The sequence below is a fragment of the Rhincodon typus genome, chromosome 11, assembly GCF_021869965.1.
Source record: "Rhincodon typus isolate 14 chromosome 11, sRhiTyp1.1, whole genome shotgun sequence".
NCBI classification, from domain to species: domain Eukaryota; kingdom Metazoa; phylum Chordata; class Chondrichthyes; order Orectolobiformes; family Rhincodontidae; genus Rhincodon; species Rhincodon typus.
In genome coordinates, this window is record NC_063342.1 from 56,041,699 (window position 1) to 56,066,846 (window position 25,148).

At 37.7% G+C, this 25,148-nt stretch overlaps 2 protein-coding genes across 6 annotated transcripts in view; one reads left to right on the forward strand and one right to left on the reverse strand.

Moving 5' to 3' along the window:
* Positions 1 to 855, reverse strand: part of LOC109927725 (cilia and flagella-associated protein 47-like) — a 413,667-nt gene extending 412,812 nt beyond the window's left edge. Inside the window, exon 1 of the mRNA XM_048603110.1 lies at positions 656 to 855. Within this exon, the coding sequence (XP_048459067.1) occupies positions 656 to 799 (144 nt within the window). The 5' untranslated portion in view covers positions 800 to 855. The remainder of the gene's footprint in view (positions 1 to 655) is intronic.
* Positions 856 to 2,832: 1,977 nt separating this feature from the next.
* LOC109937406 (transmembrane gamma-carboxyglutamic acid protein 1-like) lies at positions 2,833 to 24,478 on the forward strand. 5 transcript variants are annotated; one of them, XM_020535985.2, is made up of 5 exons: positions 2,834 to 3,138; positions 3,226 to 3,540; positions 9,174 to 9,216; positions 13,724 to 13,884; positions 21,243 to 24,478. In XM_020535985.2, exons 3-5 carry the CDS (start codon positions 9,207 to 9,209, stop codon positions 21,729 to 21,731), a joined length of 660 nt encoding a protein of 219 aa, XP_020391574.1. In that variant the 5' UTR covers positions 2,834 to 3,138; positions 3,226 to 3,540; positions 9,174 to 9,206; the 3' UTR covers positions 21,732 to 24,478. The 5 variants fall into 5 exon arrangements, with proteins under 5 accessions (XP_048458555.1, XP_020391574.1, XP_048458553.1 ...); XM_048602598.1 differs by lacking the exon at positions 3,226 to 3,540 and having other exon boundaries at positions 2,833 to 3,138; XM_048602596.1 differs by lacking the exons at positions 2,834 to 3,138; positions 3,226 to 3,540 and adding an exon at positions 3,548 to 3,625.
* The last annotated feature ends 670 nt before the right edge of the window (positions 24,479 to 25,148 follow it).

Below are 25,148 nucleotides of genomic sequence, written 5' to 3' on the forward strand. Positions count from 1 at the left end.
GGCAAGCAGGTTCGAGGGGCTAAGTTGCGTCTTCTTGCTCCTACAATACTTCTTATGTTCCTATACATACCATTATTCTCTTCTTGACCTCAGCTACCACGCCTGCCCGTCCATTCAGCTCGCCGCGGTTACTAGCCTTAACCTCCGACCAAACGGCTGGAGACACCGGTAATAAGAGAAACATAATCTCCGGGGCCACCAGAGCAGATAGCAGGTAGACCAAAGTAGAGAGCAGAGAGTAGAGAGCCAGGCAGCCGGAGCGACCTAATCCCGAGCCTGGACCCGGGAACCACAAATTTATTGCAACATTCCTGCTGTCCAAGTTCAGCAGAGACGATAGAGTGGCCGCTGCAAACATCCCCAAGGAAATAGGAGGACGCAAACAGAAGTTGCTGGAAAAACCTCAGCAGGTCTAGCAGAACTCAGAACTAAGGAAGGGTCGCCCGACCCGAAACGTTAACTCTGATTTTCTCTTCGCACATGGTGCCAGACCTGCTGAGCTCTTCCAGGAACTTCTGTTTTTGTTCCTGATTTACAGCATCCGCAGCTCTTTGGGTTTTTAAATAGGAAGATGGGTCGGAGAGTCCTTAGCGGATAACGAGCGGACCCTCCTCTGTGTCTATTGAAGAAGCCTGGGAGCCCCCACTGCACTTACCTTGTGCTGAATTGGCCGCACGACAACCTTTTTGGGGCCGCTGCTAATGTTTTGCAAGGTGATTGTCTCCTGGTGTAATTCCCCTGGTTCAGTCCCAATAAATTTTACTTTTGAATGTGAAAGCCTCAGCCCCGCGATATCCATCTCTGTGCCCGCTGGGTTCACATGTCAGTCCCAGGTCTCTCTGTCCCCGTCTCCTTTCCAATGCTACCTTTCTTTCCTGATCACCAACAAACTGTCTCCAAGGGACACAGGCTCTCAGCATTCGCCGTTACCTAGCAACTCGCTAAGTAAAGTGAGCAATGTGTTCTTGCACCGTAAATTCGTAAGGAATGACATGATTTAACACCACCACCACCACGCCCCCCCCCACCCCGTGACTGCCTCGAGCACAACACTAAATGATACTTTGGAAGAAGTTGTCATTTTTGTTTAAATATCTAAAAACCCATCCTTTCCGTAATGGCGAAACTCGAAACGTAGAGAACTTAAAATTTAATTGGCATTCCCGCAGTGAAATCTGAAGTGTGAGATGGCATTTGTCAAGGCGAAGTTGGTATTGTTTGAAAATCACGGTTGGTCGACTCTATCCCGGAATTCCCTTAGTGCCAAAGGGTTATCTGTCATAAGTATGCAAAATGACCCAGCACCCACTGCTGTCTGCAGTGAAACATCCCAAAGGAAAAAAAAAATCACAACCCAAATGGAGAAATTTCTAAAACAAAAGCAGAAATTGCTGGAGATACTCAGGAGGTTGGGCAGCATCTGTGGCGAAAAAGCAGAGTTAACGTTTCGAGTCCGGTGACCACTCTTCAGACCTGCTGAGGTTCTCCAGCAATTTCTGTTTTTGTTTTAGAGTTCCAGCATCAGCAGTTCTTTTGCATTTTTTAAAAAATTTCTTTCCAGTCTGACATAATTCCTTATTCTACAATTGTGACCCTGGGATCTAGATTTATGCCAGAGGAAATACTTTCTCAGCGTCTACCACGGCAAACCCCCATAAGAATTTAATATGTTTCATGTAGATTTATTTTTCTAATTTCCAGAATTAAACCATTCAATGTCTCGTCACAGCTCAATCCCTTCATCCCAATAATCAATCCTGTGAACATTTAGTGCATTATCTCTAGGGTAGATATATTCTCCACTGGCAAGGAAACTATATATATTCCTCTCGATGCGTCTTCACCAATGTACATAAAAGCAATGTACCGCAGATGCTGGGCAGGTGAAATTAGAACACAAAGTGCTGGACAAAATCAGCAGTTCTAACAGCAGCTGTGGAGATGCTTACCTTGTGTAAGGAAGGGAAGATTTCCAAATTCTCTGATAAATCTATTGAGATTTGCTGTCAAAATATGTGTTTCAAATGATTAATGATCAGATATTGAGGGCAAAAAGCTCCATTAGAGGGTGGTTCTACAGGATCAAGGTAGGTTAATGAAATTGTCAGTGTAATCTCCATTACACAAAGAACTGCCTCACAGAATAATGAAAGATCTGTCACTCTTTACCATTCGTGTCCATTGTATGCTATCATTTGATGTGCCAGAGAAACTGTTTTATGTAAAGAGAACACCCATAAGTTCCATTTTAAATTGCACAATCAATATAGTCTGGTATGTGGAGCTCTGGGGATTTTGAAAGTCAGCCATTGAGAGCGTCTTTTTGGGAATGTGGGTGAAGAAATGGAATATGTGACTTAATTTGGTGAAACTTCGAAAACACTGATATTTAAATTGTGTCAGAGATAGTAGGAACTGCAGATGCTGGAGAATCTGAGATAACAAGGTGTAGAGCTGGATGAACACAGCAGGCCAAGCAGCATCAGAGGAGCAGGAAGGCTGACGTTTCGGGACTAGACCCTTCATCAGAAATGGGGGACGGAAAGGGGGTTCTGAAATAAATAGGGAGGGGGAGGCGGATGGAAGATGGATAAAGGAGAAGATAGGTGGAGAGGAGACAGACAGGTCAAAGAGGCGGGGATGGAGCCAGGAAAGGTGAGTGTAGGTGGGGAGTTAGGGAAGGGATAGGTCAGTCCAGGGAGGACGGACAGGTCAAGGGGGCGGGATGAGGCGAGGAGGTAGGAGATGGGGGTGGGGCTTGAGGTTGGAGGAGGGGATAGGTGGGAGGAGGGACAGGTTTGGGATTTGTTCCCCGTGCACACGCGTTATGTTGAATGAAGATCCTTCCTCCTTTTCGTTATCATCCTCTTCAGCACTGCAAGCATCCAGTCTTTCTTCAATGCTGTTTTAATATCCAGTAAACGATATGTTTCTGGATACTTATTGGGGTTTTTAAGTGCTCTTCCTATGCTGACATAGATCTCAATTTTCTTTTCTCATTCTTACCTTTGTATTTCACTGCAAGTTAAGAAATGTTATTTTTGATTTTAAAGTATCCAATAACGTTGTCTCTGACTGAATTGATTGCACATTCCATTAGGGATGTGGTCAGTCTAAAAGTATTCTCTTTAAATTTAGGTAGGTGATGATTTCTGGTCTCCATGAGTTTGAAAAGTAACATCACAGAAATATTCAGAAATGTGATTGTTTTGTACTCCTTTTTAGAAGTATAAAGTATAAGAAGCAAGTTCACTGACTACAGTTTGAAGTGAGATCCGTAATGAATCAGACCAGAAAGCATTCCTTGTACGCAAATGGGTCTGTGGTTTATACTGCGTCATAAATCAAAGTTGGTTACTTTGGAAAACCAAAAGAATAGTGGTGAGACCGTGGCAGGACACAGACTGCTCCTTTAACGGTTTTCCGGTATACCCAGTGGCTATTGTCCATTTGGAGATTGCGCTGTGACAAAGCAGAGGGCTGGCTCTGCGCATGCTCTTTCTGGCTGACTGAGAAAAACTTTTGAGGGAGCTCCGAGCAGTAAGTATTTTTTTCTCTGTGGTGGACTTTCGAGCGTATGTATTTTACTGTGAGGGATCATACGGCGAAGTTTGACGCTGTATTGGTAATTTAATACTGAAGTATTTCTTGATATGTAAAAAGAGCAAACTGTGATACATTACGATTGACGGTGATTTAAGTTCCCTTTCACTCTGTCTGAGTTGTTGTTGTCCAGCAATGCCGGCTCCATCATGTGAATTGGATCAATGCAAGAACATAGTTTTCAATCCAATCCTTTGTCTCTGGTTAAGATGAGGCAACAGGGCGGGTTAATCACCAGCGAGACCAGAGTCGCTGTATGTGTTGTTAACTACTAGGTTCTGTTTCTTGGTGTACAGGCATGTTTCTCTTTTGTCTTAGCGAAATGTAACGATCACAATAGAGCATGTTCAAACCGGTTTTATTGCTCAGCTTGGAGTTAACGAGCTGTTTTATTAAAGTTTGAGCAGTTTATGAATACAGTGGGTTTTTTTTATTCTGAAAAGTGTGTAGTTTACGCGTGTATTGTTCCTTCAGAAGGTTCGGAAAGCACAGCGGCTGCAGTTTATTGAGCAGCCAGCTGAGTAATGAGCTTTGGAAGGCTACTATACCATGTGGCTTCCTACAGCTGAGCTTGATAAGTCATGTAACCAGTTCACTCCGATCCTCCCTCCCGCTTCAGCTCGCAGTGTAGTCAGTGCCTTGGGACATGAATTTGCCTTTAGTTAAAAGCGTAGAACGAGTTCTTTATTCTGTTGAAGTTTGCTTTGGTTTTGTATAAGAGGTGGATAATATGAATGCATTTTCTCTCCCTATTTATTCTTCTGGGCCAGCAAACATTCGTAAGATTTTCTCAGATCTTTGCCAGTTTTGCTCCTCAGATAGCACCTGTTGATCTTGGATCATTCAAAGGTCTCCATTTGATTTGATTTTTCATGTTCCACCATTAAAATATTTAACCGAGTTGCCCTTTCAAAACGGCCATATCCAGAGGTCAGGGATGTACCATTTTCGATCTGGCAGTATCTGTGGAGAGAGAAACAGAGTTAACGTTTTATATCTAATGACTGTACTTCAGAACTGTTTTGAGCAGCAGTCATTTTGGACAAAAAACATTAACTGTTTCTCTCGCCACAGATGCTGTCAGACCTGCTGAGTTTCTTCAGCAGTTTCTGTTTTTCTTTATTTCAGATTCCCAGCATTTGCAGCATTTTACTTTAATACAATATTGTAAAAATGTTTTATGTTCCCTTCATGTAAGAACTTCAGTCATTACCATGCAATCAAAAAACACACTGTCAAACCCTCTGTCATTAAAAGTTATTGCCATATTTTCAACCACAATTTTCTCCAGGATTCTTGAATATACTATTGCCTTTCAAATTTGTTAGTTTTTGATTAAATCCATTCGGAATTACATTCAAATTCGCTAGCTGAGACTTGTTAAATCAGTGATAAATGACATTCACTGTAATTGTGAGTATGATGCACTGAACCATTTCATCATTTTGACCATTCAGCAATCTTTGACACATTTCAACAATACTATCCTCCTTCAAAGGATAAGCATTTGCCAATTGAGTGGAACCGTCTTCATTTGAAGCCACTCTTAATGTAGCCAGTTGCAGTAACAGCTCCTTCAACAATGCTCCGTTACATTTTTAACTTTTATTTGGAGGAGGTGATGGAGTCAATGGAGAGATCTTGACTGTTTTTCAGGTCTAATGTCGGTCATCCAGCTGAAAGAGTAACTGTCTCTTCTCGCAGATTTTGCCAAACTTGCTAAGTATTTCAAATATTTTCTGATTCCAGAAGTCTAGCATTTTAGTGTTCTTATTTTGATCTGTTATTAGCCCCTGTTGCTTCTCATTCACATGCTGCTCCTTGACATCATCTAAAAACATAGACAGGTTCCATGTGAACGGTGACACCAATCATCTGTACCTCACCACTGATTTTTGCAATCTCTTCACTCCCAGTATATTGTGAGCCAGCTTTTTGATGTTCAGCCCCAGTTAAGCCAGTTTTCTCAAATGAAATACTTGAGAAAGCCAAACCTGAAGTTTCTGTTGCAAATTCATTTGCCACCTATTCTGTTTTGCTTTGCAGGAACTGGCTTGGGTTGAAATCATCAATGTGACTTTAAGCTAAGTCTCCAGTCCCTGTGTTGTCTCCTTCACAAAAATGGCCCATTCCTGACTTTTTTTAAGAAAACACCACATCATGGTCCATAGTTCACCTATCTTTTGCCAAAAGTTTCAATATATTTGTCACTTCCAGAAGAATATTCCAATGCTTGTGTGCCATCCTTTCATGATCTTCTCTCCACAAACTTGCAATTCAGATAAGAATCTGCTGTCCATAATCCTGAACATGCTTACTTGTGTGCTTGCTTACCACTGGGTTAGCTGGCCTATAGTCTCCTAGTATCACATTCATTCATTGCCTCACCCTACCTTTATCTCTGAGCCGAGCAAACCTCTTGAGAACTCTATGTTGCTCCACCTCTGAATACTGGGCTCAGCATCCTATGTCCATGCTGTTTCCATTGTTCTCCCATCAGTCTAACAATGGCTATACCTGTAACTGCTAAGGTTCTAAGTTTTTGAAATGCACCTCCTCTTATACTCTGTGCCTCTTGACCTCACTCCTTTCAAAATCCTACATGGAGCTTGACGGAAGAATGTGTTTTGAGATTGTCTTTTACTGGTTCCCTTCTGGACCCCGTGTGACAATTTGTTGGATTTCTCATTGTGTAAAGTGCTTTCAGATTTTTTTTAAATAATAAAGGTACACTGTTGTGGCCCAGTGCATCATAAGAATAAGGGTCTGCAAGTCTTTGCTTTAAGAATGTATTGATACCACTGGTTCATGAGATTGTTTGTTTGACTCTCTTCTCCAGTCAGATTATTAAGTTGCTGATAAGTTAAATTTTCAGCACTTAAATCCGTTTGATTGCCTAGTTCAGTACATCAATTTGAAACCACAATTATTTTCAAAGAAAGCAAAAATCTTCTATAGTATGTGAAAGAATGGTTTGAGTATGCAAGAACAATTAATATTGGACACAAAATATTTGGATATTTAAAAGTTAAGTATTTTATAACAGAAAATCAGAATGGTGCAAGGACTCTGATTTAGATTCTTTCTTGCTGTTACTCATTGGTTCAATTTCAAACACTTTTTTAATGAGCTAACAACTGTTTCTCATTTGTGACATTAACTCATTGACCTAATGATTAGGTCCACTTTGTTTTATTAGCTCTGTTAACGTTCTAATATTACATAATGAAAATCTTCCAAATAGAGATCATCATCAGACTTTTATTTGTTCTGATTTTTTGCCCATTTGTAAATACTAAAGTGCCCTCTTCAGAAGCATTTATAAAACATTCACCAGTTATTTACTTTTCGTCTGTGTTTCTTTAGAGGGCTGGCAAATTTAAGCTATGTTGAGGTGTAAATGAAAAATTATTTGCGTTTCAGTGCTGGGTATAGTTATTATGTTGATTCTTCATGTTTCCAAGTTGAGTTCAGATTCATCCCAAACTGTCAGTCCAAACAGTTTTAACCCAATTTGTGGTGGAATCTGGGTTCACGATGTAAAGTTATACCTATAAAGTTGATTGTTTTATTTTAATATGAATGCTGGTCCTTTACATGCCGATGATTCTACAACTTCCATACCATACTTGGGGAGTAATCCATTTTAGAGGTTTTTCCAATGAGATGCAATAGATGCAAAATGAAATGCAATAAATCCTGTGGCAGTATTACAGAAGAGCAAGCATCTATCCTGGAAAGGATCCGGCCAGTATCTTTTCCCTCACCAAACGTTAGCGTAATCTTCCAGTCCCTGAAAAGGATAGTCCGGGAATTGCCCAGGAAATGTGACCTTTCCTGTTGTGTTGTGCCCTGCTGGAACTCCAGCTTAGGACAGAGACATTGGTGAGATCTGCAGACTTTAGTTTAATACCTAAATGTTAGACAGTTTAAAACTTAGTGTAATAGTGGGTAATTCCACAGTTGACACTTTGTGACCTCCTCTGTGGACTGGCACCTGACCATTCACTTCAACGCGCACGCATGCATGCGTAACAGTTTATTCTGATGCTGGAAAGAAAGTTTTGACAGAACTGTGTTGTTTCTCAGCAAATATTGGAGAATCATTTATGTTGTGATTTTTGTTAGAGTCTTTATAGCACTGATCCACATCAGTATTAATGCTCCTCACTAACCTTTCTTACCCTTCTCCATCGAACCCCGTCCTAATCTTTCCTCTCGTACGTTTTTCAAGTTTCTCCTTGTCGATCACCTTAACTATTTCTTGTGGTGAATTCTACATGTTGACCTCCATTCTGTCTTCCAGTTATATAGTGGTCAGGCTTTAAACGTTTCCATTGAGATTTGCATTTCCACCCAACCTGGTGCTCTGGAATCCTGTCCAACTGCAACCTGACTCCATTTTATAAATTGCATCATAACTTGGCTTACATCTTTGAGTGGATCTCAAGGAACTAGACTATAAGACTGCTATCTTGTTCGAGCGAGCTGATTGGTGCTGGTTTGACCTGAGGATCACCACGCCTCAGGCGAGGGGAGAGGTTGAGAAGGAGAATCCTTCATGGTAACCTCAGCCAGTGCAGGAATTGAACCCATATTGTTGGCATAACTCTGCATGACAAACCAGGTGTCCAGGCAATTGAGCTAAACCAACTCCCTGACATTTTAAGATAATGTTGTGACAGCTATTACACACATCCTTTGGCAATGCCACCACTGACATCATAAATGCACCTCCTACAAAATGCGTAAAAGGTGATCTCTTGGCAATCCAGTCATCAGATGAAGGTAATTTCACTTTTTTTTTATGAATGATTAAAATTCAGTTCGTCGGATTTTAAAGGGCCGGAAAGGTCACTTTTCTCAAAATTATTTTTTATGAATAACATCACAAGGAAAACAATATACTCATTCAAAAACAGCTGTTTTAGATAGCGTGATCAGGCAGTTCTTTATGCCCTACAAATTACACAGGTTTTCAGGAAAAAGTAAAATTGCGAGTTTTTTTTTAAAAGGGTGGCTAATTTTAACACACTTTCTGCATGAGGAACAATTTAAATTTTGTTTCTGTTTTGGAGAAAAGATTTTGAAAAGATTGGTTCAGTATATAAAAATATTGTGCAATTCTTTCAGAAGAATGCACTGGAGCTGTCTTTGATCACTTGCTTCTCAGTTGTATTTGTACAAATATTTTTAGCTCCTGTGTCAAAAAATGTACATCAGATCAGGATGAATTTGAATTATTTCCTTTTTAATGTGGCAAAACGTCACAAAGTACTTCAGCATGTGGGGCCTAAGGGAGGCAGCCAAGCGAGCAATGATGTATTTAAGGAAGATTTTGAGGTAAAATGGATTAAGGGAGAATGCTCCAGTGGCCACGGTGGAATGGAGAAGGATTAGAGGAAGACACTGTCCTTTTCAGTTTTTAGAACACTATTAATTCCTACAGTAATTATAGAAACTACATAAACTTTAGTAGATACCATTTTTCCTCATTTTGCTGGCTAATTTCAAACTGTGATACTTCCTTTGCACGCAAGTACAATTTTAATATATTCTTCTGTTTTTAGACTTTCTGAATCATTTTGCTTCACGAAGAAACCATGCAGAGTGGTAAGTACTTGATTCATTTCCTGAATTACATTTCTCTTGAATTTTTAATGTGGCAAATATTTTGTAATTCAATTGATAAAATTATCCATGTTTGAATAAATTTCTTCTGATCATCAATGAAATGTATTTTATGTGGAGTTTTTGTTACTTGCTGTATCTGTATTTATGGCTAGCAGTTTAATATTATCGCCCTTGTCCCACCATGAGATGGATTTGACTCGGTGAAAAAGCTGTAAATTATGGTATGCTCAAAAATTGTCAAGTTTGTATTTCTTTTGAACTTGCTATTATAAACTTAATCGCTTGCATGGCTGGAGTTTTGATTTACAACAACACAATTGCATAATTCAGAGTTATTTCCTCCAGCAATTAATGGATAATAACATTCCATTGCCGTTTCTTGACCGTTTGTTCGAAATTTGTATGACCAAATGAGTTGGGCTAGAACAGCTTTTCTACTTTTTCCTCCTTGTTTGATTGTACTGGGCGTGTTTAAAATCTGAGAAGATGAACTTGCCAGTCCAGTGTTTGTACTTCCCTGTTTACATACTGATTGTAAAGAATTAGTCAGACAGGCTTCCTTTTACTTTTAACAAACTAAAAGGCCAAGTTTATTGTTCTGAAACTAGCTTGGGTAAAATCATTAAATATTAATGAACCCCAAACCTAACAAATGAACTGTAATTGCGTGCACACAGTTACAGATTAGAAATTAGGATAGATAAATATGGTCAAATAGTAAGTCATGGAAAAATCAAGGGAACAGTTTACAGTTCATGGCCAGTAGTCTGGAATTCACAGGCTTTGTCCCAATGGAAATCAGTCATTTGTAGAAAGTACCTTTTTCATTTTATTTTAGAGACCTTGCTGTAGAAATTCATAGGTTTTTCCTGTGGAATTCTCTGCCTGCTTGCCAATAAATATTTTAACTTGATAAAAACATGATAAAACTCAACATAAATGCATAAAGAAATTCAGTTTTTTACTGACAAGAGACCCTTAAGGTCAGTCCATCAGAATGAGGTTCTTGTTTGATTTGAAATCAAAATCCCACTAATTTTAAATGATCCTTTGCTAACATAGAACTTTAGTACTGTTGAGGAAAGACAAGTTGTCAGAGATATTCATCTTGCACTCATCAGGACAATTTGCAAGAAATACCAATGTAAAGGAAAAAGATTTTTTGCATCAAACTTTTCATTAATTAACTGGCACCTATAGGAGCAGTTGATCAAATTTAATGGTTGATCAAGGGGTCCAAATAATCAATGTAAAAGCACACACTAAGTAATAGAAAAGTAATGTAAGGAGTATACACATCACTGGTTATAATATACTTACAGCATAAATCACTTAAATAACTACACAACTTTCTCCTAAATAAAACTTAACAGCAGAGAGCCTTCTCACTTGCACCCTCAACTGACTATTCAGACGTTACAGATATCATGATAATACAGTAAACTTAGAGTGTTTGAGTTATATAATTTTTGCCAGTTTATCAATAGTGCCGATTCATAAACTGCTGGTTAAAACTAAGTTTGCTGTACTGTGAGAGGAGAGTGCTAATTGTTGGAAAGTAGATTCTTGGAAGAGGCAATGCCATGGAGAATGCACCCTCTTAATTAAAAGACAACAGCTAGATTGATAAAGTACTATACTACAATGAATTGTCAGCTCAGATTGTCAAGCTTTCCCACTCAGGTAAGAGTGTTACTGAGTCAAGCTGACATTGCAATTGCTGACCAACATACACCACTGTTTATCCCTCATAATGATAGATAAATATAAACTTTTATAAATGTAATTGGAAATGCACAGGTAATGAAAACCTGCAATAAACACAGAAAATGTGAAAAAGACACCACAGTTTAGGCATAATCTTTGGAGGGAGAAATGGAGGGAAACATTTGAGGTCAATGATCTTTTATCAAAGTTGGATAAAGTTAAACAAGGGGAAATTGAACTTCGGGCGTGTGCTGTTCCTTTATCAACCGGTGTTGCTCAGCTTGCTGAGATTTTTCCTGCACTTTCTGTTTTTTATTTCAGATTTCCAGTGACCACAGCATTTTGTTGCTATCAACAAAACTGAAGGACTGTGATAGGATGGTAAACAGGAGTGATTAAAAGGTGTAAAGGGATATGATGAAGCAACACTTCAAGCAACAACAGAAGTTGCTAGAAAAACTCAACAGGTCTGGCAGCATCTGTGAAGAAAAAAATCAGAGTTAGTGTTTTGGGTCCAGTGACCCTTCCTCAGAAGCTGCCAGACCTGCTGAGCTTTTCTAGCAACTTCTGTTTTTGTTCCTGATTTACAGGATCTGCAGTTCTTTCACTTCTGCTTCAGTGATTGTGTTGAGATGACTGTGTTTTGGCAGATTCAGTGGTCTGGGGTCAAATTAAGATGTTTTTTCCCCCTCTCGATTTACTTGTATGACTCGGAATGCAAAATCTGTCATTGAGTACTGCAACTAGGCAGTGTAAATTTTATATAAAATTTGTCGGAACAATGTTGTATTTTGGGATGGATTTTGCTGTGTTGCGGGGGTATTGACAGAACAGAGTAACAGATTAACGATATTGGACAGGTGCAGATTAGCACAGAAATCCTAAATTTTTAGTACGTCACTCAGGGTTTCGACATTGGGTATACCACGATTCTTTTCCAAGCCAGTAGTTAGTCAGAATTTCAGCTATCTGTCCCTGCATTTCCAACATGCTCAATCAAATGTAACTGCATTTTTAATGACTGTGCACATAATAAAACAGACCTAGTCCCTGAGAAAATAATTTTAAGGCTCTGGTGTGTTGTTAATTAATTCATTCATTAATTTGTTTCTTTTTAAGCTGCAGTTAGAATAAAAAGAATATTTTGGCTTCCACCTTCATCGCCTATTTATACCCCATTTTGTTAATTTGTTATGTGAATTAAAATTATTTAATATCATGGTTTTTATCTTCCTGTTTTGGGGCTCTGATAAATACGTTAATGTGAATAGTTGCAATTTTTTTCATTTGTGAGATGTGGGCGTTGCTGGTTGTCCAGCATTTATTGCCGATTGTGAATAATGTGATTTATGAGACCGCTAGTATTTCCCATTTTGCATCCATGGTTCTGCAATCAGTTGCAATATATGATAGAACTCTCATAACAGTCTCAGCAAGAATTACTTCCCAGCCAGCAGCAAATGTCCTTACTTTGCCACTGACTGCAAAGTTCAGCCCAATATATTTAGTAGTAACTTGTTGCCCACAGCTCTAAGCAGAGTTATTGCAAAAAGGAAGAATTTTAATCACTCAATTTACCACCTGTCAGTAACCTGCGTCTTAAATTACTGAAAATAACTTTTACAACTGTCATTGACTTTGTATTTTATTGTGAAGTAAATCTCAGTCTCTTCTGTATATTATTATTAATATTCAAAAGCTTTTAACATCCTCAGTGCCCTTGCTCAAATTTTTTATGACTCCTTGAAGGTCAGCAAATTAACATAATTGGCAGGAATTTCTCGTTGTTGTGGATTGGGTTGACTTCTGACATAATGATTATTAAACTACCACCTGACCATAATTTGCACTTAAAATGCCACAGTGTTTTGAGTAGAGTTATGCTAATTTCAGACAGTTTTTGCCAAAAAGGCAAGGGCAGTTAAGCGATAACACTATCCGTTATACATCACACAATGCGATTAAAAAATGATTCTTGTATCTTGATATTTTTAAGCCTCTGCTTTTATTGCTGCTATGCTTAGATTTGATATTTATCTTCAGTCATGTGCTTGAGCTCATGCCTGAGCTATTCCTCAGTCAGCTCAAAGGAGTTAACAATGCTTCGACTCACAGTCTCTCAAATGATACAATTTTGAAAGAGGTTAAAATTCCCAATATGCATTCATATATCACTGTCTCGAAACAAAATTCCCTCTTAAGGAGGCATAAAATGGAGGGTGAAGGAGAAGCTGTAACAGCAGTTGCATATTCCAGCTTCCAGTTTTAGTAGTATGCCAAGACAATTATGATGTCAATGGCACTGACTTCCTGTTTAAGTAAATTGGCAGGAGATGCACAGGAGAGAGTTGATCCCAAACAGTCATTGATGGCGTGTGACCAACAGTAACTACTCCAAGATTGCAGAATTCCAGTAACAGCAGCATTTTTAAAATGTGCACAAGTCCTCGAAAAAGAAAATTTGGACAAAAATATTTTGGCATCAGGGTGATGTTACCATTAAAAACTACAGTACAATTTATTTTAGGTTTTGAGTAATTTGCATTGATTTTTTTTTTAAATATACTGTCACATATAAATGAATCAAATGAACAACTTTGATTATTAAGTTGTAAAGAGTTGCTAGAGAAACCAAAACATCAAAATTTAGACTGACTCCTAACTTTTATTTTTGATATGGAATAAGACTGTGACTTTGTGCTGCATTTTAAGATGGTAAATACATAAAATAACTTGTAAAATATCCGTAGTAAATTCACAAGCTGTTTTTTTAAAACAGTGTTCCTGTTGCAACGTGAAGCCAACTCTGTTCTGAGAAGATTGCGAAGAAAAAATGGCTTCTTAGAAGAAATAAAACAGGGCAACTTAGAACGTGAATGTCGGGAAGAAGTTTGTACTTATGAAGAAGCTAGAGAAGCTTTTGAAAATAATGAAAAGACAGTAAGTGGAAATGTTCCAGGGCCCTGCTGAGTGGCCTAATGCAATGCTTTTCACATTTGGATTTACCCTTGTTTATGAGAGGTCATGTAGATTTTTGACAGCGTAATGACTTTGTATTTGTGGGGTCACAACCCAGGACAGCCCTTAGTTCGGAGTCAGAACCAGAAACAACACAAGGGAAAAAATATATATACAGATGTAAATTATAATCAGGAATGCAATGCCTGAAAGGGTGGTGGAGTTAGATTCAATTGTATCTTTCAAAAGTGGATAAGTGTTTGAAAAATTTAAAATGTTAAGGTTAATGGGAAAAAACAGGGAAGAGGGACAGACGTAGCTGTTTTACAGTGCTGGGATAGATGCAATGTGTTGAATGGCCTCCTAAACTCTATAATCCTTTAATGTGAGTTCAGGGCCAGAATAATTAATATGGAGAGAGAAAAATAGTACAAAGAGTATCCCTTTGAAATTGGGATTAATTTATGCTGATGCATTTCTGGAAGTGCTTTAATGCTGGTGTTAGGATAAATTACAAGAAATTATTCTAATTTCCAGCAATAATGTTCTTCCATTTATTGAAGACTGAATTTAAATATTTATTTGTGGTTATGTTTTAAATGTTAATTATCATTTATTTATTGTATAATTCCTGGTATACTTTTTTGGCTTGAATATATGTTTGAGAGATTTCGCTCTAGATTTTGTCTATGCAACATCCATTGCATTGCTTCTGAAAATCTACTATTGCCAGAAAGTATATATCTTGTTCACCAGAATAAAATCACCATCTGACAGCAAGCAGATCAAATGATTAATTGGAAGAGAATATCTTTAAAGTCAACATAGTTTGATTTGTAAAGAGTATGTTAAGGTTGTGAAGTTAATAAATGCATTCAGATCAACAAGCCCCTCCTTCACCATAGCCTCAGGACTTGGAAATGTGAAGCGAACAAAAAGTAATGATATACTTATATATTTTTGATGGTCACTGAGCTCTAGAGTTCAGGAGGGGCATCTGTTATGAGAAATTTCTGTAGAAATTTCCTGTTATTGATTCTGGGAGGATGCATACTTACGGTCTTGGGAAGATAAACCACTATGCATGGAAATTAGGTGGAGCAGGATCATAGTGCATATTAAGAAAGTGAATGTGACCAAAGGGGTTGACAGAGGGCGTATTAATTAAGTTCAAGTTAGGAAAAATGTTTAAAATGTAGAACGAGCAGTTGAGTGCAAAAAGACGTACTTATGCATTAGGTTTTAATCATTACGTAATTGTTCTTGGTTAACTGAAGTATCCGTTATCTGTAGAATTCGTTGGCATGCGTAAGAAGCTCCAAAGCACTGAGCCTTTTCTATTGATCATTTAATCTGAAGAACGACTGCATCTCTGTGTAGGAGTATTCCCAACTTGGCAACCGGTGTTGGAGTTCTGTGCTTTGCAAGAATTAAGGTTTTGAGATCTCCATCTAAATGAGAAGAGCTGGAGTCTAATCATCTAAAACTATCGAGTTTTTAGCACTGACCATTTACAAATTAGGCCTGTTAACAAGTGTACTTGATTATGCAATGGCTTGCAAAGTTATCTTTGAAGCACAGGTGATGACCATTAAGTCCATCGTGCTCTCTTAAGGAGAAATTCAATTGTGAACTTATAAAATTTTTATTTTTAAAACCATTCCAAAAGATTTTAAATGCACTGTTGATTCTCTTAGGGCATTCTACATATTACCAATTTGGCAGGTTAAAAACAGTTGTGTGTATTATTTTGCTGATTTATGCTGTTTGGTTCTTCCTTACCTTATCAAACTCTTCAAAATCATGAAATTTTGTTTTTCGGTTCAGTTCTAATGAAGAATAGCTCCAGTTTTCAAAGTCCTTTTGTAGCTAAATAAGAAAGATCATAAAGATAATCTGGGATAATCACTACTGATTGTTGACCATTCCGTGGTGTGCTGTAGAACTGGCTAGCTTGTATCTTAGTTACGATGGATGCTACAGATAGTCAACTGTTTCAGTTTAGTTTAGCATCTTTACTTCAGAAAACAGTTTTTAGAACAGTGACCAAGGCAAATAAATGAGAACCAGCATGCAAAATGAATGCCAAGAAAGGAGTTGAGGTGTCTGGAAAGAGGGAAAGATTTAGCTAAAACATATTTAAGAGGTATCAAAGTAAAAAAAAAAAAAAAAAAAATGGACATTGCAAAAGATTTTAAGCACTTAAAAACATTTCCAGTATCACAATTTTTAAAAAGTGCACTGTTCAAAGTGTCTATGACATTAATAACAGTAAAGTAGTTGAAGCATTATTCATCTAATTGTGTTGCATAAGATTTTCTACTGAAGCTAATATCCTCATGGATTTCAAAAGTCAGCTTCATGTAAGTACTTCTGAGTCTTAAATAAATTTGAAGATGATAAATCCCCTGATTCATATGATAGTTTTGTTATGCAGTGAGTGGGAGAAAGAAGGCACTCTGTATTATCATGATGCAATTAGCAATATTCCAAGGTTCTGTAGCAGTAGGTACAAAATTGATAACAAATTTGACCCAGGAAAATATAAGTTCAATAATATAAGCCAGATTTAAGTTGACAGTCAAGATTTTGCAGATAATTGTGCTGGAAGTTTGAGCAATTCATTGATACCACAATCATTCCTTCTTGGTCATCCTTTTCATTTTTCCATACTGTTACTACTCTTGCTTCATTCTCAATGCCATTTTCTACTTTTAATCATTGCCAGCATCTTGTGTTTATATTCTGTTCACTATCTAGTTACCAATGACATAAGAAACAAGGGATTAGTGCAGGAATGTGGCATTAAGATAAATGATCAGCCATAATCTCGAATACAGAGCTGGCTCATAGAACTGAATGGCCCGTTCCCAATCCTCTGTTTTTACACTGTCCTTAGGTTTCTGAGCACTCTTATGCATATGTCACCAACAGTTGATATATGTGCACTGCCCTAGCAATGTTCAAAGCATCCTCCTTCAATGAGGTTGGGGTGAATGCAAGGGAAGTCACAGTGTCATGTTTGCCACCAGGTGATATGACACAATCCTTCATCTCTCTAGTATGATCTCCCAGTGTAGAGAGAGAAAGTTGTGTAACAACTTCCTTCTTTGTTTATTTCTTTCAGCAATCTTTGGAAGTGATCTTTTCTGCAGCCACTGTTGCCCCTTTTAAAATTCATTCATGTGATTTGGGCTCTGTTAGTTTGGCCAACATTTATTGCCCATTGCTAGGTACCTTTGAGAAGGTGATGAGTCACCTCCTTAAACCCTGCAGTCCATTTGATGTAGGTAGACCGCACAATGCTGTGAGGAAGGGACTGCCAGGGTTTTAACCTCGTCACACTGAAGCCATGGTCATGTTTCCGTCTCAGGATGGTGAATGGCTGGAGAGGAACTTGCAGTAGCTGTGTTCCCATGTCTTTGCTTCTCTTGTCATTCTCAGTGGTAATGGTCATAGGTTTGGAAGGTGTGGTCTAAGGAGTTTTAGTGAATTTTTCTAGTGTGCCTTGTAGATGGTACACACTGCTGCTACTGAGGTTTGGTAGTAGAGGGAGTGAATGGTCAAAATCCACAAACAATCGAGCTGGCTGATTGCAGCAATCATCCAGGCAAGTGTCGAGTATTCTGTCACACTCCTGACTTGGGCCTTGTTGATGGTGGACAGGCTTTGGGCATCAGGAGGTGAGTTACATGCTGCTGAATTTCTAGCCTCTGACCTGCACTTGTACGACAGTGCTTATATGGCTAGTCCAGGTCAATTCCTGGTCATGGTAACTTTAAGAATGTTGATAATGGGGGATTCAGCAATGGTAATGTTTTTGAATATCATCCACAACAGAAATGGTTAATTTCTCTCTTACTGGTCATTGCTTGGCACTTGTGCAGCATAAATGTTACTTGCCATTTTGTCAGTCGAGACCTAGATATTGTCCACATCTTGTTGTCTTTGTACATGGACTGCTTTGATAACTGAGGAGTATGAATAATGCTGAGTGAACATTCCCACTTCTGATCTTGTAGGGAATGTTATTGATGAAGCAGTAAATGATGGCTTGGTTGAGGATACTACAGATTCTGCAGTGATATCCTGGAGCTGATATGTGTAACCTCCAGAAATATCGGCCCTTGTGTCAGGCATGACTCTAACTAGTGCAGAGTTTTCCGCTGATTTCCCTTGACTGGAAGTTTGCCAGGGCTCCACTCAGTCAAATGCAGCCTTGATGTCAAGAGCAGTCACTCTTCCCTCATCTCTGGAATTCAGCTGTTTTGTCCATGTTTGAACCAAGGCTGCAATGAGATCAGGAGCTGAATGGCCCTGGCGGAACCCAAACTGGGCTTCAGTGAGCAGACTATTGCTGAGCAGGTGCTGCTCGATAGGACTGTTGGCAACACATTCTATCTTTCTGCTGTTGATCAAGAGTAGCATGATGGGTTGGTAATTGGCAGGGTTGGATTTGTCTTGCTTGTTGTGTATTTGACATAGCTGGGCAAATTTCCACATTACTGGCATCTACCTGACATTGTAACTGGAGTGAAACAGCTTGGCTTGGGGTGTGCCAAGTATTGGAGCATAAGTCTTCCTGATTGTTATCAGGGCCCATTGTATTTAGAGTATCCAGTGCCTCCAGCCATTTCTTGATATCACGTGGAGTGAATTGAATTGGCTGAAGACTGACGTTTGTTATGCTGAGGACCTCTGGAAGAGCCCGAGATGGATCATCCACTCAGCACTTCTGGCTGAAAGTAGTTGAATACTTAAGCCTTTAGCACTATTGAGCTGGGCTTCCTCATCATTGAGGATGGGAGTATTTGTGCAGCTTCCTCCACTTGAGAGTCGTTTAATTGTCCGCCACCATTCATGATTGGATGTGGTAGGTCTGCCAAATTTAAATCTGATCCCTTCGTTGAACAATTGCTTATCTCTGACTATCAGTTGCTGCTTGTGCTGTTCGGTAAGTAAATTGTCTTGTTTTGCAGCTTCAACACATTCACACCTCATTTTTAGTTTTGCCCAATGCTGCTCCCAGCATACATTCCTGCACTCTTCACTGAACGAGTGCTGATCCATTGGCTTGATGATAATGGTAGATTGGGAAATGCCAGGGAATGGCTGTTGGAAATTGTGTTGGAGTGCCATTCTACTGCTGAGTTTCACTTAAAAAGTAATTCCCAACCTGCCACCAGCCTCACTGCCGTGGAGGGATCGATTCAGTTAAGATTTGACCCCAGATCTCTGTCATAAGAAGATTCAGTGCAACACTTCTCCCACTTTATGGCATTGAGAGTGAAGGGTCATTGTGGGGACTTGAAATTTTTATGCCACCTTGTAAAATAACTAACATTGAACTACATCTCTTTCTAAAAAAAAAACTGACTGGATTATGATTGGTGTCGTTCTTCAGTTGGATACCATGAAATGTGACCAACAGAAATTAGATGGGGTTTTCACTGTTAGTATTTCAAGCATTCCTTTATTTTTAGTAGAGGAAAAGATATTATGTATATGTAACAAACTGTAAAGCAGAAGATGCTATTATTTAAGACCAGTAATGGTTCTGCATTTCTAGAAGCATGCTTGGTTTAAAGCATACTTCACTGAAGTAAAATACTACAAATTATTTATGCTGGTTAACTTTGAGTAACTTAGCTTCACCATTGATGAAGTTGGAATCTCCAATAGGAAAATCAAAGTGACATTTAGACCAAAGTCCATGTTTGTATTTCTCCCATAAATTCCTCAACAGTCGCTTCAGATATCAAACACAGTTTGTTTCACTGAATCCAATGTCCCATCCTTTCAGACATTGTCTCCTCCTTCGCCTTGGCTAATGCATACTGGAATAAGAAACAAAAAGAGCTGGGCATACTCGAGTCTGGCAGCATTTGTGGAGAGAAAAACAGTGTTAATGAACCCACTTGAGATAGTCTGAATTCAATACACACTGACACTGTTTCTCTTCCCTGTCTCCTCTACCTCACTACACATCCCTGACATTCTGCTTTTCTCTCCTCAGTTTAAGCTGCTGTTCCCTGTCTTCAGGTCCTATCCAAGAACAGCAAGACTTGGGAATTTACTATAGGGAAGTGGCTGCACCATTGATTGATTTTGCAAAACACTTTCTAAAATGGCTATGGTTTTTAAGTTTGCAAGCACGTTGTATTTTTGGTTACCTGCCAGAGGCTGCTCCTGCAGAGAATTGTAGGCAGGTTAAAGCTGACCTTGCAATAAATTTTGTTTGTGCACAATTTTTTTCATGGATCCAGTGTTTATTTTGCTAACTATTGGACTACCTTCCAACTTGCCCATTAATGTGGGTTTTTCGGCCACTCATTGGTGGCAGAGAAAGGTTAACCAAAACTGAATTGAGTGACTGCCAACAATTATGCATCAAGTTAAAATGTCCTGCTGTTAGATTTTTAAGCATCGTGTCGCAATTTCAAGTTATAAAAACAATTAGAAAATTGACCTTTTTGTGTTAATGACTTGGTGGTTTTGTTTATATTTTGCTTTGATTTTTACATAATAACCCAAGTGAATCTAGCCATTGCTCATAAAATTCTCATCAATGGGAATATTGCCTGTGTAATTCATGTAACTATCTAATTTCTTCAATCTATGTGTTTTAAAAAAAAAATTCATCCAGGAGGAGCAACAAATTTCCAAGGATATTTCAGGCTTTCCTTTTATTCTTTTTTTTTCTTCTCCCCTTCTCTTTCTCCTTTTCTCTTTTTCTCCCTTTGCTCGTCTCTGCTTGAAGAACTTCTTTCATTATTAGTTTATTTTTCAATTGTTCAAATATTTCTCTGTCATAACAACCAGGAAGTTTTCATTGATTCACAAATAGATATTTACTGTTGTTGAGCCTTGCATTAAAAAGCATAAGAATTAATTTGTAAAGGCCTTGATCCATCTGTATAATTTATTGATACAATACCATATGAAATATCTCCTTTGTCTCCTGCCCTTAAACAGATTTTTCAACACGTGAATCTGTTCCAAGCTCTTTTGTGGGTCCACTGCAGTTACCTATTGGAAAAATCCAATTTTGTTCAAAAGTTCTGTCTGAAATACAGGAAATACTGGCTGTTTAACTGCATTCCTATCTTTTTACAAAAGGAACTGCTGCAATTCATAACAGATTAGATGTTTTTTACCTTATTCTAGACTCGTTACCTCCTAACAACGAACATTTGGTTAAAATTAACAGTGGTCAAGTTGTATTTTTACTAATGTCTGTAGATTTTATGTTACTTAATGCAGTAAAGGAAGATGCTTTGTACTGAAAAATGTTCAAAATGTTGTGAATCTGTTTAATGAGAGTTTTTTTTTTTCCCCAGAATGAATTTTGGAAGAGCTACATTACGGATCAGAATGAAAATCAAGGAAATGTCCCTGGCGTCAATATGGAATCAGTGTATCTTGTGGCTCCTCTAATGGCAGGACTTCTCCTAATTATTATTGTACTCTTTGCCATCTGGAGGTGCCAGGTGAGAAAGGCAAATAACCGGCAGAATGCTTATGCCCAGTCGCAAAACCAAGCAAACCAACTTGCCAGAAATGTATCAGTAGTTGTTTTTGGTTACAATGATAATCCTCTCAGTCCATTTGATCGAGTACATATGCAGCAACCGGAAGTTATGACTACCGATTACTCCAATGGGAGTAGACTCCCTGGAGGACCGTCCACACACTTCAATTCAGATCTACCTCCAACTTACAATGAGGCAATTGGGCAGGCTGATAATATAAGAATTAATGATGATACACAACATAGTGAGGATCCTCCAAAATATGAAGAAATTATAACTCCTCCCAAACATAGTTAAAAATGTCCTGGGTTGCTAGGGATGGTAGATGAAGATTTTGAAAAGAAAATTAATAATTAAAAGGTAAGATATTCACTTAGATATTTTCATTGGTTTACAAGTAACTGCTTCAAATTTTGTGATTATAACTCATTTTTAACAGTGGAGCTTCGGTACTGAACTTAATTAGATGTAAAACTTACCTTTGAAAAGTTAGAAGAAAAGGGAATATGGTTCCTTTTAGGTCCAGGTTAAGTACGTTTGCATTTTGTATTTTTGTTACGAAGGTTTGGGGATAACGTGAAATCATCTGCCTAGACACACACATTTACTTTTTTATATTTAATATGTTTCTGGTTAATAAGAGTGCTTATTGAGTGCAGTGAAATAATCAGGTTTTTTTAAAATTAGGTAGTACTTCTCAGAACAGGAAAAGAATGATTGCAAAAATTCTGGTTGACTTGTCGTTTTTCTTTTTTATATTCAAACATGTTTTGGACTGCAAGAATCAACTCCAATCTTTACTATTCTGTTTCATCATTACTCATCAACCATGTACAGTTAGAAATTAATTGGGAACACTGCCAAGAAAGGAAGAAGGATTCTTTCAGTACTCCAACATTGGTTTATTACACTGAGATAAATTTTTAGACAACAGTGGTTTGGCTTAGAATTTGTGGTGTTGAGGTTTACTGATTGGTAATAACTAATGAAATACTAGTTCCCCAGCTGCTGTATTTCAGAGTAGGCGTCGGGATTTTGATGTGCTGATTTGCTGATGTGTTGAATTGGATGAGCCATGAAATGTCTGTCCCACCTTTCACATCCACCTCACTCAAACAAAATGGTACATGTTCCAAAACTGACTTTTTGTCATGCTGGGGAGAAATATCAGATTTTAAGCATTGAATTACCACCTGACTTTTTTTTACAACATGCATCAGAAAACAATTTTATATAAGTAAATGGCAACTCATCTGAACAGTTTAATTGGTTGTTTTTCTGGTTCTGCATTTTACCTGCCAACATTTTCTCTGGATTTATTGTCTTTATTCAGTAGTAGATGTACACTGCTGTACAGTTTCTTGGACAATCACACCATAAGCATTGTATGTGTTAATCTCTAAATATGAATATGTTATTGAAAACTCTCAACTTTTGTTAATTATTAATGCATACTGAAAGAATTGAGCCTTGTCAATCAAGGTTTTGATTCCTGTCTTTCCTCTACACTATCACAAAAACTAAGGAAGTCCTGCAAAGTTCTGAAAATGAATTAACAAACTGACTCTTGTTATTTTAAACACAGAATGTACAGATCAGTTTTCTAAGCTCATATTAAATATTTGGACCAGGTGAAATTGATTTGCTATTGAGTTAAAGCTCTGATCAGATGATTCAAACCACATTATTGAATTATCCATATTCAATTTTCCTCACGTTCAACTAAAATGCATGCTAATTTTAGTTCTTACTGACAAACTTGTTTTAATTGGATGTGGCAAAAATGGTGCATGCATTTGGCATGAGAGAATAATGTATTTTTGAGTTTTCCAAATGTATAAACTTCAGGAAATTGTGTGCAAGTGAGCTAAATGCCCAGGATATGTATTAAATTATGTTTGGGTGTCATGTACGTATTGAAGTGCAAGTTTTCATGAAATGTAAATGATGTCTGGTATGCAGTAATTCATTAAAAGTGCTGTTATTGTTGAACGTCTCAGGAAACAGCAATTAAAACTGCACATGGGTGTGTCCAAAGCATTTGCCTTCAGTATTGGTGTGTAATAATACCCAGTATGCAAGTAAAGTGTCCTCACAAATTGTAACATTCAGTAATATTAGACATTCATGATACTATATGTACTGGAAACTAGCTTCAAAAATAACTGTTGTTTCCAGAATACCAATAACGTGATGCGGTTGCAATTTTTTTTCATTGTACCATGCAAAAGATAAAGGATAGAAACAATGTAGGACAATTGTTCAGGAACTTTCCTTCTCTGCAAAACAACATGAATCTTGTGTGGTTTGTATTACATTGCTTGTTAACTTAGGAAAATAGTTAAGTAGCTTTAGATGTCACACTCAGAAATGTGACCTTTTTGCACATTTTTTTAAAATCAAGGACAGTTGCTTTCTGTTGAAGGTGAAGTAATGACTAACAGATGCCTGGAAGTGGGTGACGTGGTTAACAAAGCTGTCAATATGTGGCTCACGTTATATTAACTGAACATCACCACTGTAGTCAATACTCTCTGATGTCTCAATCTTCATTTTATGAAAGGAGGTAGTGCAGGTTATGGAATTGCCTCTATCTGCAGCCTGACTTATTAGATCTTAAATTGTTGAAATTTTGGAATGTGTATACATTACTATATTTTCATAATAAGTTCTGATTCAATATTAATGTGCACTAAACCATTCAGATATTTTGAGAAATACAAACAGCGTGGTTTCAAAATGATCATGCAAAGGAATCATAAGTACTATTCTATTTTCTATTGTATTAATTTCTTTATTGTATAATGAATTTGAAAGAAACATTATAAACATGGCAATTCTAAATCTCGGGCATTTTCCTATAATACGTTAATGCACTAATTAACAAAAACACTTTGTAATACACCAAGGAAGAAGTGAATCAGAATATTTAATGCCTTAATTTTATAGCACAGAGATGCTTCTATAGCCTTTAGAAGAAAGTATTGTGTAGAACAATCTTTGTTTTACTACAAAATGCATAAATAAAATTATATTGAAATTTATTCCATATGGTGTCATATGTTTTCTTAGGTGATGTTTATTCTAGTGGCTACTATGGAGAATAAAATAAGTTACTTTAACACCAACAGCTGGGTTTATTTTTATAGTCCATGGAAAATGTTTATCAATTGTCAGCTGAAAATATATTTTATAAAGCATATTTGATTTCATTACACCTGGTGGATTTAAGAGACATTGCTCAAAAGTGTTACAATGAATCACTATCTCAGGCGACCAATAATTTAAAATTCCCATGAACAAACGCTCTTTTACATCCTTAACTGATACAGTTCAATGAATTGCCCTCTGCCAAACCTTCTCCTTTCCATCCCACAACTAGATAAATGAGATGTGATCATTTATGTTGCTTCCACAGTTGCAACTACCATACCTAGAAATAGTTAGCACTTCTCTTGTGAATTTACTCTAGATACGAATTGTTATTAAAAAGAAAATATAGCAAGTATATTCATTTCCCACATTGTAACTAATCCATAAGTTACATTTTCATTTTTTTCTTGCTGTTTGTTTCCATTTTATGGTATCTTAGAGGTACTTGATGTGTTCAGGAACAAAAACAAAGTTGCTGGAAAAGCTCAGCAGGTCTGGCAGCATCTGTGGAGGAGAAAACAGAGTTAACGTTTCCGGTCCGGTGACCCTTCCTCAGAACTA

What these genes read in the sequence shown, in the direction of transcription:
- LOC109937406 (XM_048602598.1), top strand. An exon ending in TTGAAAATAATGAAAAGACA is followed by an intron (nt 13,885 to 21,242) that starts GTAAGTGGAAAT and finishes TTTTTTCCCCAG; the next exon opens with AATGAATTTTGGAAGAGCTA.